Raw genomic sequence first — 15,731 nt, 5'->3', positions numbered from 1 at the left:
CCACTCCCACCTCGCTGCCACCCTCAGCCAGGCAGGGACCTGAGGGCCCCTGGGTGCCTGTCCCTGGCCACGGGCAGCCCAGCAGGAGGGGATCCCCTCCTGCCATCCCTGGGCCAGCAGGATTTGGTGCCCGAGGCTCCCAGGCAGCCACTCCCGCCCTGTGCCCGCTGAGCCCCCAGCACCGCGCAGACCCTGAGCTGGAGCCTTTGGTGTGCCCGGCTCCTGGAACCCTCCGTGTGCCCGATTCCTGGAGCTCTCTCTGTGCCCGGTTCCTTCTTTGTCCCGGGCCAGGCTGGGGGGGCCTGGCACGCCCAGCAACCACCAACGCAAATAGCCGGTGGCTCCTCCGCCCGCCGCACGCCGGGGCTCCAATTTCCCGGCGTCAGCCCCGCCGCCGCTCAGCTGTCGTCCCCCTCTGCCCTGTCACTCCTCCGGCCACCGCAGCGGGGCCCCGCCACCGGCCGCCCTTCGGGGGCTTCTCCAGCGCAGGGGGACACCTCCAAAACCAGGGTAAGTGCCCCGGGTGTGCCCCCCTTGCGCTGGCCGTGCCCCGTTCCCGCGGTGCCCCCAGCCCAGCGCTCCCCGTTCCCTTTGCTGATGGTTTTCCTGGCTGGTTCCCCCCCGGGGCTGGAGGGGTTTGGGGGGGGCGCATCACCAAAAATAGCGAGATCTGGGTGGAAGCGCTGCTGGGTGGGAGAGCTGTGGGAGGCGGCACCGGGATGGTTTGGGGGATGCGGGAGCAGGTCGTGCCCCGGTGGGTGATGCCCGTCAGTGTCCCCGTGTGCTCATCTGAGGGACCGGGGGTGGCACAGCTTCGCGGTGAGATGGAGATACCCAGGCTGAGGTGGGCACGTGCGGAGATAGCCCAGGGCTGGCTCACAGCGCTTGGCACCTGAGCCAGCTGAGGATGTGCCACGCTCTGGGCTGGGCACCGACCTGCTCCAGCCCTGGCCCTGGGGCTCCCCGAAACTGAGCCAGCCCTGGCCCTGGGGCTCCCCCAAACTGAGCCGGGCCAGGGGCTGCGGGATGGGCGGTGGGAGCGACCCCGGGGGTTCCCCTGGCAGAACCAGGACCGGGGCTGCAGCACGGGCAGGGGACGGGGGGCACTGCCCACCCAGCACTGACCGCTCCAGCCATGCCGGGCTCCCGCCCCAGCCGACGCCGTCTCTGTCTCTTCGCCTTGCAGCATGACGGAGAAGGAAGTGCCAGAGCCGCCAGCTTCACCTGCTTCAGGTGGGAAACCCAAGAGCCGGGTAAGTGGGTGCCCACAGGGCAGTTTGGGTGGGTGGGGGCAGCCCCCTCTCTATCAGCATCAGGTGGGACCCTGATCCAGCCGGGTGTTGGGGGCAATTCCCAGTTTGGCATTTCCCGGGAATGCCCCCATCCTTGAGGCGCTCAGGAACTAGAGTTTCTTTCTTTGTGGAGACTTCACGGGGCTGGGAGGAAGGTCCCCATCTTCAGAGAGTTCCTGGAGTCTTCCCCCGCTTGTGGAGGGGATCGCTGGGGGCGAGGAGCCGGGCACGGGGTCTCTGCCCTCCTGCCTCCCCCACACTGCCACACCAGCCTCCTCTCCTGCCCCAGCAGCTGCAGAAGCTGAAACAACTTTTCCAGCGAAAGCCCAAGGAGGAGCCGGCGCCGGAGCCGCAGCCCAACGGGGAGCTGGTCAGCCCCTCGGGGGGACCCATCTTCTACATCTACGAGGATGAGGAGGAGGAGGAAGAGGAGGAGGAGCCCGAACCCCCTCCCGAACCCGAGAAACTTGTTAATGACAAACCTCACAAGTTCAAAGATCATTACTTCAAAAAGCCCAAATTCTGCGATGTTTGTGCCCGCATGATCGTCCGTGAGTCCTGAGGGGGCCGGGGGCCGTGGGCAGGGCTGGGGCTGGGGGCCAAGGCTGCTCAGGGCTCCGTCCGGGCCGTTTCACAGCTGCAGTGTCACATTCCCTCTGCTTTCCACCCCCCTCCACTGCCAGTCAACAACAAATTTGGCCTGAGGTGCAAGAACTGCAAAACAAACATCCACCACCACTGCCAGTCCTACGTGGAGATGCAGCGCTGCTTCGGCAAGATCGTGAGTGTCGCCCCCAGGTGCCACCACCGCTGCCATTTCCTGGCTCTGAGGGGACCCCGGGGTCCCCCCAGCTCTGCAGGTGGCTCCGGGGGGTGGCTGATGCTGTGACCCCCGCTCTGTCCCCGCAGCCACCCGGGTTCCGCCGGGCGTACAGCTCCCCCCTCTACAGCGAGCAGCAGTACGCCGGCACCAAGGACCAGCTCGGTAAATCCCCTGGGTGTCCCCAGCCATGGGGTGTCCCCATCCCTGACCCCCCCTCACCATTCCCCTGCCCCCCCCAGCAAACAGGAGCGATCCCGTGTTCGAGACGCTGCGCACGGGAGTCATCATGGCCAACAAGGAGCGCAAGAAGGGGCAGGACGACAAGAAGAACGTGAGTGTGGGGTGGGGCTGCACCCCACTCACCCCCCGGCCCCCCCATTCCCACCCTCTGAGAGCTCTCTCTGCCTTCCAGCCCCTGGCTGCGATGATGGACGAGGAGTCGGAGGCCGCGAAGCCGGTGGGGGGCAAAGCCGAGGGTGGTGAGCGCGGGGCCGAGGGCTGGGGGCTGAGCCCGTGGGACAGGGAGGGACCCCCTGGTTGCGTTCGGTGGGTTTGCCCTGCAGAAAGGGGGTCCCCAGTTCGTGTCCCCGCCCTGGGGCTCTCGCTGCATCCCCGCATGGGCTGAGGAGGCGCCGCCCGCAGAGCTGTGACCCCTCCTCCGGTTCCCAGGTGCCTCCGAGGGGGACAAGAAGGCTGAGAAGAGCCCAACAGATGACAAGGTACCCCCTCATCCCCGCCCCGCACCCCAAAGCCCTGAGCTGAGCCCGTGGGATCTCCCGCGGGGTCCTCGGGGACTGCCAACCCCGCTGTGCCCGCCAGAGCAAGAAGCCACAGCCGGGGGCGTTCCTGCAGTCCCACTATTTCGTGGCACTTTATCGCTTCAAAGCCCTGGAGAAGGACGACCTGGACTTCCCGTGAGTTCCCAGCTCGTCCCGGGCTTTTCCCAAAGATTTTGGGGTTTGGCTTGATGCTTGATCCTGGATTTCCCAAGGCTGAGCTGCTCCGTGCAGGACCTGCGTGTCCCTGAGCCCACGGGCTGCGTGTCCCACGCCGGACACGGGGCTCGAGGAGCTGATTCTGATTTTCCTGGGGGGTCTCCCTGGGGGTCCTGCCCCTCTCACTGCCCTTCCTTCCCCTCCAGGCCGGGGGAGAAGATCACGGTGGTCGATGACTCCAACGAGGAGTGGTGGAGGGTAAGCACTCGGCACAGCAAGGGGGGACCCCCAAACCTGCAGGGAAAGGGATCTGAGACCCCCGATGGGCTCCAACCCCCCCTACACTCCTCCACTGCTCCTTCCAGGGGAAGATCGGTGAGAAAGTCGGATATTTCCCCCCGAATTTCATCATCCGGGTGCGGGCGGGCGAGCGGGTGCACAAGGTGACGCGTTCCTTCGTGGGCAACCGGGAGATCGGGCAGATCACGCTCAAGAAGGATCAGGTGAGACGGGACCCCAGCCAACAACATTCGGGGACCCCCAGCCCCCCCTCCAAGCCCCCCATCCCATCACCAGCATCACCGTCCCCCCACTTCCCACCTCCCCCAGCCCCCCGGGTGAGAGCGACCCCTCCACTCCTGGGGTTCCCCCTGCTCTGGGGGGTTCCTGGGGGTTCCCCCTGCTCTGGGGGGGTCCCGGGGGGATCTCACCCGATCCCGTCTCGCCCCCAGATCGTGGTGCAGAAGGGGGAGGAGGTGAACGGTTACGTCAAAGTCTTCACCGGCCGCAAAGTGGGGCTGTTCCCTGTGGACTTCCTGGAGGAGATCTGAGGGGGGCTGCGGGGGGGAACCCCGGGATGGGGCAGAGACCCCCGGGATGGGGCGGAGACCCCCGGGATGGGGGAACAGAGACTCTGGCTGCGGGGTGGGGATGGGGACGTGGGACCCTCGGGATGGGGAGTGGAAGGACCCCGGGATTGGGGGGAGGGGGGTCCCCTGGCTGCGGGACAGGTGTGGGGTCAGGGAAGGGCCCCCCCATTCCTGCTCCTGGTCCCTGGGGTGTCCCTGGGGGATCGTTGTCCCCCCCAGGAGCGGGGCAGGAGGTTTTGGTGCCCCAGAGACACGGGATGCGAGCAGGGGGCACCCCCAGACCCGCTGTGGAGCCCCCCCAGACCGAGTGGGGGACACTGGCTGCCGCGGGGGGGGGTCGGGGGGTCCTGCCCCGCTGCTCCCGGTTTTGGCAATACATGGCTGTGCCCACCCCGCTCTGCAGTGTGGATTTAATGGGGGGGGCACTCTGGGGGGTCACAGTGGGGGCATCGGTGCCGCTGTTGGGGTGCCAATGGCGGCCAGTGGGGGGAGGCGGTGGGAGGGGTGTCACTGGTCACTATGGGGGTGCCGGTAGCCCATAGTCGGTCACTGGTCACTGTGGGGGTGCCGGTGGCCCATAGCCGGTCACTGGTCACTGTGGCGGTGCCAGTGGCCCATAGCCGGTCACTGGTCACTATGGGGGTGCCGGTAGCCCATAGTCGGTCACTGGTCACTGTGGCGGTCCCGGTAGCCCATAGCCTGTCACTGGTCACTGTGGGGGTGCCGGTGGCCCCCCAGTCGGTCAGTGGTCACTGTGGGGGTCCCGGTGGCCCATAGTCGGTCACTGGTCACTGTGGCGGTGCCGGTAGCCCCCAGTAGGTCACTGGTCACTGTGGGGGTCCCGATAGCCCCCAGTGGATCACTGGTCACTGCGGCGGTGCCGGTGGCCCATAGTCGGTCACTGGTCACTGTGGGGGTGTTAGTGGCCCGCAGTGGGTCACTGGTCACTGTGGGGGTCCCGGTGGCCCATAGCCTGTCACTGGTCACTGTGGGGGTCCCGGTGGCCCATAGCCGGTCACTGGTCACTGTGGCGGTGCCGGTGGCCCATAGCCGGTCACTGGTCACTGTGGGGTGCCGGTGGCCCATAGCCGGTCACTGGTCACTGTGGGGGTCCCGGTAGCCCATAGCCTGTCACTGGTCACTGTGGGGGTGCCGGTAGCCCCCAGTAGGTCACTGGTCACTGTGGGGGTCCCGGTAGCCCATAGTCGGTCACTGGTCACTGTGGGGGTGCCGGTGGCCCGCAGTGGGTCACTGGTCACTGTGGGAGTCCCGGTAGCCCATAGTCGGTCACTGGTCACTGTGGCGGTGCCGGTGGCCCCCAGCGGAGGGGGAGGCTCACCAGGACCCCCCCTTGGCTCGGGGCTGGCGCGGGGCCCGGCCGGGCCCGAATAGGGGCGGCGGGGAACAGGTGACGCCGCCGGGACAGGACGAGACCTTGGCGCGCGCGGGGGCGGGCAGCGCGCCACCAACAGGTGCCCGGGCTGCGCCCGTGACGTCACGGCGCCGTGACGTCAGCGGTAACCACGGCGACGGGCGGGCGGGTGGGCGGGGCCTGTTCTCCCCGGCTCCGCCGCGAGGGGGCGCTGCTGACGCGCAGAGCGGCGCCGCTGTATGCAAATACATGCAAAGTTATGCAAAAATATGCAAATTAGGAGGGCAGCGGCGCCCCCTGGCGGGCGGCTCTTGGGGCAGCCCCCACCCCGGTACCGGGGATGGAATTGCGGGGAGGGGTCCCCGTGTTCCCCCCACCCGGTGGGGCCGGGGCTGCTGAGGAGGTTTTGGGGGGCACAGGGAGCCCCGCCGTGGGGTGTGTGACCCCCACACTGCGGGTCTCCCCTCATTCCCAGCACCCCAAACACCCGAGATGCCGCTCCGGGAATGATGGAAACGAGGGGGGGGAAGCGGGGGCAATCCTCGGGACTGACCTCCCTCCTCCCTCCCTCTCCCCTCCCCTCCTGTCACACAGCTTTAAATGCCGAACCATTAAAATTTTCCACCTCATTTGCGGCTCCTCACACGGTTAATTTTCCCGGGATTGTCTATTTATTTATTTGCGGAGCCCTGCGGGAGGGGGGGAGAGGCGGGGGGGGGGGGTGAGCGGCTGATTTGCTGCATCTGGGCGGTGGGGAGGGAAAGGGGGGGAACCACCCTGGGAAGTGGGGGGGGCTCTGGCTAATTTAACAGCTGAAGAGAACAACTTAATTAGAGTCAGCTGGAAAATCGGGTAAAACACCTTCTATCAGCCTCCCACCCCCAGCCCCCTCCTCTGCCGGCTCCTGGTGGGATGCCAGGGTAGGATGAGGTTTGGGATGTATTTTGGGATGTATTTTGGGATGTATTTTGGGAGGGAGGCAGAGCCGGCCCCAGCCAAACAGCTGCCCTTCATTACAGCCAGCAGCTAATTGGATTGATCAGCGGTTAATAGGGAATTAAAAGCGCCCCAACCCCTCCATGTGCAGCCCCCTCCTCACATCCCAGCTCCCGCTGCTCCCGGGTTGTGGGGGGCAGCCAGAGGTGGGGAGTCACTGGATGCGCTGAGATGGGATTTTCCACCCCCCATGTTATGGCTGCTGAGCACTTTAGTTTTTTTTTTTTCTTATTTTCCCATTCCTGGTGCTCCTGTCCTGTCCCCCCCTCGGCGTGGGGACATTCAGCATCTCCCTGCTCCTCTCTGGTGAAGGGGTCGCCCCCATCCCACCCCACGGAACTCGCAGGGATCCAGCCTGGAGCCCCCCTGACCTCCAGATTAATCACCTCCATTTCTCTCCGCATCCCGTGAAAGGTCAGGAGTCTGCGAGGCCCAGGAATTAATTGAAATCCCACCGCTCTCGTGCCAGATCCATGCATCATCCCGGGGGAGCAGCTGGGGGATGCGCGGGTGGGGACACCCCCTCCTGCACCCCCTTTCTGGGGCGCACGGGGGGACAGGGAGCAGCAGCTGCAGCGCTCGGAGCTTGCTCTCCATCTCCAGGCAGGGAAATAAATGGATTAAAGTAAACTAAAGCGTCTGCGCTCCCCACCTGCCCCCCCGGCCATAAATCAGCATAAATGCAATTTCCATATTCATGGTATTTATCCAATAACTGTCCTGTCCCAGATTAAACGCGCCCCGGGGAGCACCGGGGCTCCTTATCTGTGCCGGGGGCTCCCGGGGAGGGGCTGGGGGGGTCCCGCTCCCCATCGTGCTCCTGAGGGGCTGGAGAGGGGGGGGATCCTCTCCTCATCCTCTTCCTCAGGGGATGGAGAGGGGAGTGGGGGGGGTTCTGCCCCTCATTCCCCCTCATTCCCCCTCACCCTCCTCATCCTCCTCCACCGCTCGCGGCCCCTGCGGGTCCTGGGAAAGGAGCTCAGAAGGGGCTCGGCAGCGCTCCTGTCCCACTCCCTTTCCTTTTCTCGTTTTTTTTTCCCCCTTTTTCTCCTTCCCTCTCTGTTCCTTTCCTCCTCTCCTTCCTCCTCCTCTCCCCCAGCCCCCCCTGCACCCCAACCCAGCGCGGGCAGGGACAGGGTCGGATCCTGCTCCAGCCCCCGGGGGGGACACGGGGACCCTGCCCGGCTCCGAGGGCAGAACTGGGGGTGCTGGTGCAGCTTTGGGGGGCAGGTACCCCCTCCCCGGGGTCCCCACGGTGGCTGGGGACACTCAGAGCGCGTCTCCCGCTGTGACAGGTCCCTGTCAGCCCTAATGACCCGAGCCCGGCAGGGCCCCGGGGCTCGCAGCTCGTTAGGGGGGATTTAATGAGGGCAGAGCCACCGCCGCTGGCGCTGGCCTCGGGTGACAGGAGAGACACTCTGAGCCCCCCCAAAACACTCACAGCCCCCCCCAGCTCCTCAGAGCCCCTCACAGACCCCACAGTCCCCCCCACTCTGCGCCCAGCTTATTTGGGGAGCCCATTCTCAGCCCCTGGGGGGTCACAGAGGAGTTGGGGGCTCTGGGGCTGAGAGGCAGCAGGAAAGGCAGATTTTGGGGGGCTCAGCCAGGGCTGGGGGCTGGTTCTGGGGTTCCCCACACCGCACCGCTTCTCGCAGCCCCTCAGACCCCCCTCTCAGATTTGGGGGTGCCCTCTGGGGTCTGTCCCAGCTGCAGAGGGGGTGGAGGAACCAGCCTGGCTGAACCCCAAACCTGGGCCCCCCTCTCGGGGCTGGGGGGGCTCAGCCGCGGGGAGACTCCAGCTGCTCCAGCCCCTTTTTTTTGGGGGGTGGGGGCAGTTCTGAGCATGGGGGGTCCCGTCTGCAGCCCCTCTGCCCTGAGGCAGCCGCGTCCTTCTGCTCCTCCACAACCCGCGCAAGCAGCAGCCCGCGGGCAGCGGGAATCGGTGAAATATTTGGCAAAGAAGGAGAAGAAGCAGAATCTGGCAGAACTGGGGGGAAGGGGAGGAAGCGCTGTCACCCCACCCCGCTGCGGACCCCAGGCACCCCGGGGGGGGGGGTCGCATCCTGCTGGGACCCCCGGGCGGGGCAGCACAGACCCCCCCTGCTCTTGGTGGTGAGGAGGGGTCCCCGAGGGGTCCCTGCTGCACCTGGACCCCCGAGTGAGAGGTGAGACCCCCCCCTCATCCCCCTGTTTGCCCGCCCGGTGACACCCCCCGGGCACGAGCAGCGGGGAGACCTGGGGATGGACAGAGCGTCTGCATCAATCCCTCCTGCTGTCCCCCACGGATTTTTGGGAACCTGGAGGGGTTTGGGGAGTGACAAATCATCCGGATCAGTTCCTGCCTTCCTGCTGCCCCCGCTCCTGACCCCCCCCGCTGCGGGATCCACCCTCCCGAATCCTTGCCGGAGGACGAACCCCCCAAAGCCCGGCTGGGCCGCAGCCTCTGTCCCCACAGCCCCTGTGAGGTGAACTAAATCCATCCTAATTAGCGCTGATTTGCATGGGGAAATGAAAATTAATCTAGCTTGGCTTTATTGGAATTAGCGATTCCAGTTGTGCACATCAGGCAGTGGCGGGGGCTGGGGGGCTGCCCCCCTCCTCTGTCCCCCCCAGCCTGGTTTGGGGTCCCTCGGCGGTGACCTGAGAATGTTGGGGAGCTCAAATCACCCCAGCACCCCCAGTTTTGGGATGTGGCACAAAGTCCTTTTTCCCCCAGATGTCACATCCCACAGGTGGTTCTGGGCGCGGTGGGGGGATGACACCAGCACGGGAACCAGGGGCGGGGGCGCCGAGGGACGCGGGGTGTCACATTTGGGGTGCATCCCTGGGTTCCCACACCTGAACCTCCCTGCCAGCCGGTTCCTGAGGCACGTGGGTGCCCCGTGCCCGCCCTGCAGGAGCGGGGCAGCCCCGGCCGTGCCCCCGCCGAGCCCTCGGGGCGCGGGGGTGGCACCGGCGCTCATTGTTATGGGTCCGCGATGAGGCGGCGAGCTGGATTCTCATCCTGCTCATCAAAAATTAACGAGGACAAAACAGCCGGGCAGGAGCTCGGTCCGCCGGGGGGTGGAGGTGGCACGGTGTGACAGGCTGGGGGGGCGTGGGGTGGGGTTCTGGCACTCCACAGTTTCCTTCCTTGGAAGGAAAAACTTATTTTCCTTTCCTTTCCTTTCCTTTCCTTTCCTTTCCTTTCCTTTCCTTTCCTTTCCTTTCCTTTCCTTTCCTTTCCTTTCCTTTCCTTTCCTTTCCTTTCCTTTCCTTTCCTTTCCCCTTTTTCCTTTCCCCTTCTTCCTTTCCCCGTGCCCCATCACCGTCTCAGGGGCACATCTGTGTGTGACCCCCCGCCCCATCACCACCTCTGGGCACATCTGGCCGTGTCCCCCCGCCCCATCACCGCCTCGGGGCCGCCTCTTCCTGCGTGTCCCCCCCTCCAGCCGCCCCTCGGGATTTCATCCCGGCTGACAGGAGCGAGACCCGCAGCTCCTGCGGCTGCATTTGCAAGTCAACCAGGGGCTGGAGGGGCGGTGGCGGCGCTGGCAGGGGCCACCTGTCCTGTCTACCTGGGGACAGGGACGGGGACACCCGGGGGAGGGTGAGGGGACGGGGCGAGCCTCGGTGCGGGGGCCGGGGCTGGTTTTGCCCCCGTGTTTTCCCTGGCCGAGGGGGAGGCTTTGCTTGTCTGGGGGGCTGTTTCCCCCTCCTCGCAGGCTGTAAACACTCAATTAAGCGGGAGCCGCGGTCCTGCCTTCCCTGTCGCTGCGGGTAATTATGTCGGTTTTTCGGTGTCAGGCGCGGCGGGGAAGCGCGATTCCAGCTAATTGGAGCAGCAGTGCCAGCCCAGACCCTTCCGCAGCTGCTGCTGCTGCCGCCTGACAGCGGCTCGGGCCCCCCCGGATCGGAGCCCGCAGGATGCCTGGAGCCACCTGGCCCCCAAATCCAACCTGACTCTGGATTCCACCTGTTCCCTGGATTCCATCTTCCCGCTGGATCTCACCCGTACCCCGGGTCCAAACCTTCCCCTGGATCTCACCTGTACCCCAATCCAGCCCATCCCCTGGATCCCATCTGTACCCTGGATCCAACCCATCCCCCAGATCCAAACCATCTCCTGGATTCCACCTGTTCCCTGGATTCCATCTTCCCCTGGATCCCACCTGTATTCCGGATCCAAACCATCCCCTGGATCCCACCTGTATTCCGGATCCAAACCTTCCCCTGGATCCCACCTGTATTCCGGATCCAAACCATCCCCTGGATCTCACCTGTACCCTGGATCCAAACCTTCCCCTGGATCTCACCTGTACCCCGGATCCAAACCTTCCCCTGGATCCCACCTGTACCCCAATCCAACCCATCCCCTGGGTCTCACCTGGACGTCGGATCCAACCCATGCCCCGGATCCAAACCATCTCCTGGATCCCACCTCTGCTCTGGATCCAATCCATCCCCTGGATCCAACCTGTCTCTGGGTCTCACCTGTTCCCTGAATTCCATCTTCCCACCTGTACCCCCGATCCAATCCATCCCCTGATCCCAGCTGCCCCTGGATTCCATTTATCCCTGGATTTCAGCCTCTCCCTCCATCCCGCTCTCCCCACCCACCCCTCGGTGCTGCGGGGCTGCCTCAAGCACCTGCTGCCTGCTGTCCTCTGCTCCGTGCTGGGCTTGCATCCCCTTCCCACCATTTTTCAGGGATCCTTTTGGGCTCCCCAGTCCCCCCCAGATACCTCCGGGGGCTGAGGTGTGAAGGACTGGGGAGCCTTTGAGGATCCAGGGAAGGATCTGCGGGGAGTTCTGGCCCTGCCAGAGCTGGGGTCTGCTGGGGGAACCCGGGATTTGGGGTGGGGGAGAACCCGCTGCCGCCCATCCCAGGGGAGCCGCACCGGGAGCTCAGCGTCTGCCATTGATTTCTTATTATGGAGTTCAGGAAGAAAAATGAGGCGCTGGGGCTGCGGAGCCGCCACCGTGATTTGTTGCCTTCTTGGCGTGTCCTGGCGGGGATGGGAATTGATTTTGGAGGCTCTGGAATCAGTCAGCAAAGCTGGGGCGGGGGAAATGGGAGGGATGGAGAGGGGACAGCTGCTGGGGGTGGCACAGCCCCCAGGATGTGGGAGAAGGGACCCCCCGGACCTGTTCGTGGTGGTCCCCACGCTGTGCTGGGGGTGACACTCCCACGGAGGGGGGGACAGATCCCGCTGTTCTTGGGGACCCTGCGGGTCCCAGAGCGGCTCATGGAGGGGGCTGCGGCTGCAGGAAGTTCCTTGTCCCTGCGCCAGCTGCAGGAGCAGGAGGAGAATAAAGAGAAGGATTGAAGGAGAAGGAGCAGCAGGAGAATGAGAAGGAGCAAAAGGCGAGAAGGGGAAGGAGAAGGGAAGGAGGAAGGCACCCACGCTGTGCCCCCGCTGCCGGTGCCCCCGCAGCCCCTTCCCGGTCCCGGTCCGGTGCCGGTGCCCCCGGGCCGAGCTCGGCCGCCGCCACCAGAGGGCGGCACAGGCCTCCCGCAGGCGGCGGCACCGGGCGGGACCGGGCGGGACCGGGCGGGACCGGGCCGAGGCCCCGCGGGAGCGGCCCCGCCCCGTGCGCGGGGGTCCCCGACTTGTGTGTGTCCGTGTGTCCCTGCCGTGTGTCCGTTTGTCCCTGCTGTCCGTGTGTCCCTGCCGTGTATGTGTGTGTGTCCCTGCTGTCCGTGAGTCCCTGCCGTGTGTGTGTGTGTGTCCCTGCCGTGTGTCCGTGTGTCCCTGCTGTCCGTGTGTCCCTGCCGTGTATGTGTGTGTGTCCCTGCTGTCCGTATATCCCTGCTGTCCGTGAGTCCCTGCCATGTGTGTGTGTGTCCCTGCCGTGTGTCCGTGTGTCCCTGCTGTCCGTGTGTCCCAGCTGTGTGTGTGTCCCAGCTCTGTGTGTCCCTGCCTGTCCACATGATGTACCAGACGTGTCTGTGTCCCTGCTGTGTGTCTGACATGCGTGTCCCTGCCATGTGTGTCCATGTCTGTGTCCCTGCCATGTGTGTCCATGTCCCAAATGTGTCCCAGCCATGTGTCCCTGCCATGTGTGCCCGTGTCTGTGTCCCTGCCACGCGTGTCCGTGCCCCAGCCGTGTCCCAGCCATGTGCCAGCCGTGTGTCCCCACCGGTGTCTCTGTCACCAAGAAGGACGAGCCCATTCCGTTTATTAAATTGTAGCACGGCGCGGCGCAGCCCTCGCAGCCGCTGACCCCGGTTATTTATAACGCGGGCGGGGAAATCGTAGCTCGGGGCTGGGGCTTTTCTGCGGAGAATTATGGAGCAGAGAATCGATAGTGCGGGCTGGGCCGGGCTGGGGGGAATTGTGGGGTCGGTTCCAGGAATTGCTTCGCTGCCACAGCTGGACTGTGGCTCCCCAGGATCTTCCCTGGCTCCCCAAAACCCCCTCGGCAGCTGCGGGGAGGCTTTTGCAGCAGCGCTGGGGGATGTGGGGGTGTCAAGGGTCTGGGGAGTCGGGATTTGGGGAACAGCGGTCAGGATGTGTCAGGATTTGGGGGTATCAAGGTCTGAGGAGGCAGAGTCTTGGGGTTTCAGGGTCTGGGAGTGTCAGTGTTTGGGGGTATCAAGGTCTGGGGAAATCAGGGTCTGGGGAGTCGGGATTTGAGGGGACAATGGTCAGGATGTGTCACGGTTTGGGGGCATCAGGATTTGGGGTGTCAGGATCTGGGAGTGTCAGTTTTCGGGGGTATCAAGCTCTGGAGCAGGCAGAGCTTTCGGGGGGTTTCAGGATCTGGGGGTATCAGGGTATGGGGGTTTCAGGGTTTGGGGGTATCAGGATTTGAGGTGTCAGGATTTGGGGATTTCAGTGTTCGGGGTATAAATCTCTGGAGCAGGCAGAGCTTTCGGGGGGTTTCAGGGTCTGGGGGTGCCGGATCTGGGGTGATCCCCCCGCGGCTGGGCCGGAGCTGGGCTCTCCCTGCAGCGCTCCGGTGATTAATGTGCGGAATTAGGCCGCTAATGGCTCCTAAATGACGGTGCCAGTCGCAGGCGCCGCGCCCCGATGGGTGATGGATGGTGCCGGGCCCGGGGTGGGCGCGATCGGAGCCGCGTCACGATCCGGGTGGGAGCCGGGGGGGCTGTGATGTCATGGGGATCGCTGACGTCACGGGGCGGGTGTGACATCACACCCTGTCTCAGCTTTAGGCACGCTGCAGCTGCTCGCCCATTATCGGTGCAAATCACCGCGACATGTCGCGATAGTGCTGCTGTGCGGTGCCCGCTCGTGTCTCGGATCCCCGGGACGCAGCCGCCGCTCCGGGGCTGATCCCGGAGCGCGGCTCGCCGGGGTTGTGGCACCCGTCCCGTTAATTCTCCATTTAATTATCGGCTGTTTGTTTATTGTTTGTTTGCTTTACTCCAGATGAATTTTTTATGCCGGTTTCCATCGCGCCATGCCAAAATCCCGTGGGATTTACGATTCTGGATCAAGGGGAAGGGCCCGGGAGCAGCGAGTGGGGACCCCGGGTCACACGGGGGGGGGTCCCCCAAAACTTGGGGGGCACAACCAGGGGGTGCTGGGGGCGCTGGGGACTTGTCCCCAGGGAACTGGGGGGTTGGGAGGAGCTGGGGGGTTGTGACCTTGTCCCATGGGATGTGTGGAGCTGGGATGGGAACTTGGACTCGTTCCGTGTGGATCGGGAGGGGTCGGGAAGGGAACTTGGCCCGAGAGCTGCGGGGTCGGGAGGGGCTGGGGGGGCTGGAGCTGCACCCCAGGATTCTGTGGGGATGGGAAAGGTCTGGGGGGGCTGGAGCTGCACCCCAGGATTCTGTGGGGATGGGAAAAGTCTGGGGGGGCTGGAGCTGCACCCCAGGATTCTGTGGGGATGGGAAAAGTCTGGGGGGGTTGGAACTGCACCCCAGACTCTGTGGGTCAGGAAGGGTCTGGGGGGGCTGGAGCTGCACCCCAGGATTCTGTGGGGATGGGAAAAGTCTGGGGGGGCTGGAGCTGCACCCCAGGATTCTGTGGGGATGGGAAAAGTCTGGGGGGGCTGGAGCTGCACCCCAGGATTCTGTGGGGATGGGAAAAGTCTGGGGGGGTTGGAACTGCACCCCAGACTCTGTGGGTCAGGAAGGGTCTGGGGGGGCTGGAGCTGCACCCCAGGATTCTGTGGGGATGGGAAAAGTCTGGGGGGGCTGGAGCTGCACCCCAGGATTCTGTGGGGATGGGAAAAGTCTGGGGGGGCTGGAGCTGCACCCCAGGATTCTGTGGGGATGGGAAAAGTCTGGGGGGGCTGGAACTGCACCCCAGACTCTGGGGAAAGGTCTGGGGGGGCTGTGAACTTGTGCCAAGGACCGTGTGCAGGAGCGATCCTGTCCCATGGGATGGTTGGAGCTGGGATGGGACAGGGGAGTTGTGGATTTATCCCGTGGGATCAGGAGGGGGCTGGGAGGGCTCTAAACTTGACCCACGGATTGTGCCTGGGAGGGGTCTTGATCCATGAAATTGAGGGTCCAAGAGGGGTCTGGGGGGTCTGGGGGCTTGATCCATGAAATGTGTGGGTCCAGAGGGGTCTGGGGTAGGGGCTGTGGGCTTAATCCACGAGATGTGCGGGTCGGGAGGGGTCAAGGGGGTTTAATCCATGAAATTGCGGTCAGGAGGGGTCTGGGGGGGTCTGGGGGCTTGATCCATGAAATGTGGGGGTCTGGGGGGGGCTGTGGATTTGATCCACGAGATGTGTGGGTCAGGAAGGGTCTGGGGGGGGGCTGTGGGTTTGATCCGTTAAATGTGCGGGTCCGGAGGGGTCTGGGGGCGCTGGGGGCTTTTCCCATTGCGTGTGTGGATCTGGAGGGAGCCGGGGGGGCTCCGTGGGGCGGGGGGCGCTCGGAGCCGAGGCCGGGAGCCGAGGGAAGCGCGTGCTCAGGTGCAGGCACGTTCATCCCGAGCCACAGCATCTCCCATTAATGAAGCACTTCATCACGGCGCCGTGCCGGGGGGGGCACCCAATTCCGGGTGATAAATTCCCGGCGACGGCCCTCGCTCGCTCGCAGCGGCCGTGATTCTCCTTCATCTTGAATAATATTTTTGGAGCGGTTGTAAAATAACCCGACGCAGCAGCTGCCGGCGGAGCCGCGGGCTCCGAGCCCCCCACCCCCGGCCCCCCCCGGTCCCCCCGGCCCCTCACTCGTGCGATGTCACCTCTGTGTGTGTGTGGCTCACGTGTGCGGCCGGCTGGATGCCGAGCAGGTGTGGCTGTGGCCACCGGGCACGTGCGGGTCCGTGGCCGTGCACGTGTGCTGGTTTTGGGGTGCCCCCCGCCCCCCCCCAGACCCTCGGGGTGCCCCCCAGGCTGCTGGCTGCTTGGTTTTTGTGCTCCTTGTTCTCCTTGTCCCACCCAGATCTCTTGAATCCTCTCCTGGGTCTCTGAATTTTGGGGTGAGGGTCTCCCCAGCTACTTGGGGTGCTCCCCTGGATCCCTGGATTTGGTAGT

General features: G+C 64.9%; 1 protein-coding gene across 4 annotated transcripts; it reads left to right on the top strand.

The window, feature by feature from the left end:
• Nucleotides 1–208: 208 nt before the first annotated feature.
• Nucleotides 209–4,309, top strand: STAC3 (SH3 and cysteine rich domain 3). 4 transcript variants are annotated; one of them, XM_056515008.1, is made up of 12 exons: nt 209–510; nt 1,187–1,253; nt 1,612–1,843; nt 1,976–2,073; nt 2,202–2,277; nt 2,355–2,446; nt 2,528–2,594; nt 2,785–2,834; nt 2,935–3,029; nt 3,257–3,308; nt 3,416–3,553; nt 3,782–4,309. In XM_056515008.1, exons 2-12 carry the CDS (start codon nt 1,188–1,190, stop codon nt 3,878–3,880), a joined length of 1,065 nt encoding a protein of 354 aa, XP_056370983.1. In that variant the 5' UTR covers nt 209–510; nt 1,187; the 3' UTR covers nt 3,881–4,309. The 4 variants fall into 4 exon arrangements, with proteins under 4 accessions (XP_056370983.1, XP_056370981.1, XP_056370982.1 ...); XM_056515006.1 differs by having other exon boundaries at nt 1,582–1,843; XM_056515007.1 differs by having other exon boundaries at nt 210–510; nt 1,585–1,843.
• The last annotated feature ends 11,422 nt before the right edge of the window (nt 4,310–15,731 follow it).

Source organism: Oenanthe melanoleuca, linkage group LGE22 (assembly GCF_029582105.1).
Source record: "Oenanthe melanoleuca isolate GR-GAL-2019-014 linkage group LGE22, OMel1.0, whole genome shotgun sequence".
Classification (NCBI taxonomy): domain Eukaryota; kingdom Metazoa; phylum Chordata; class Aves; order Passeriformes; family Muscicapidae; genus Oenanthe; species Oenanthe melanoleuca.
Note: the sequence above shows the minus strand (reverse complement) of the source record. Positions and strands in the feature narration are given on the sequence as shown.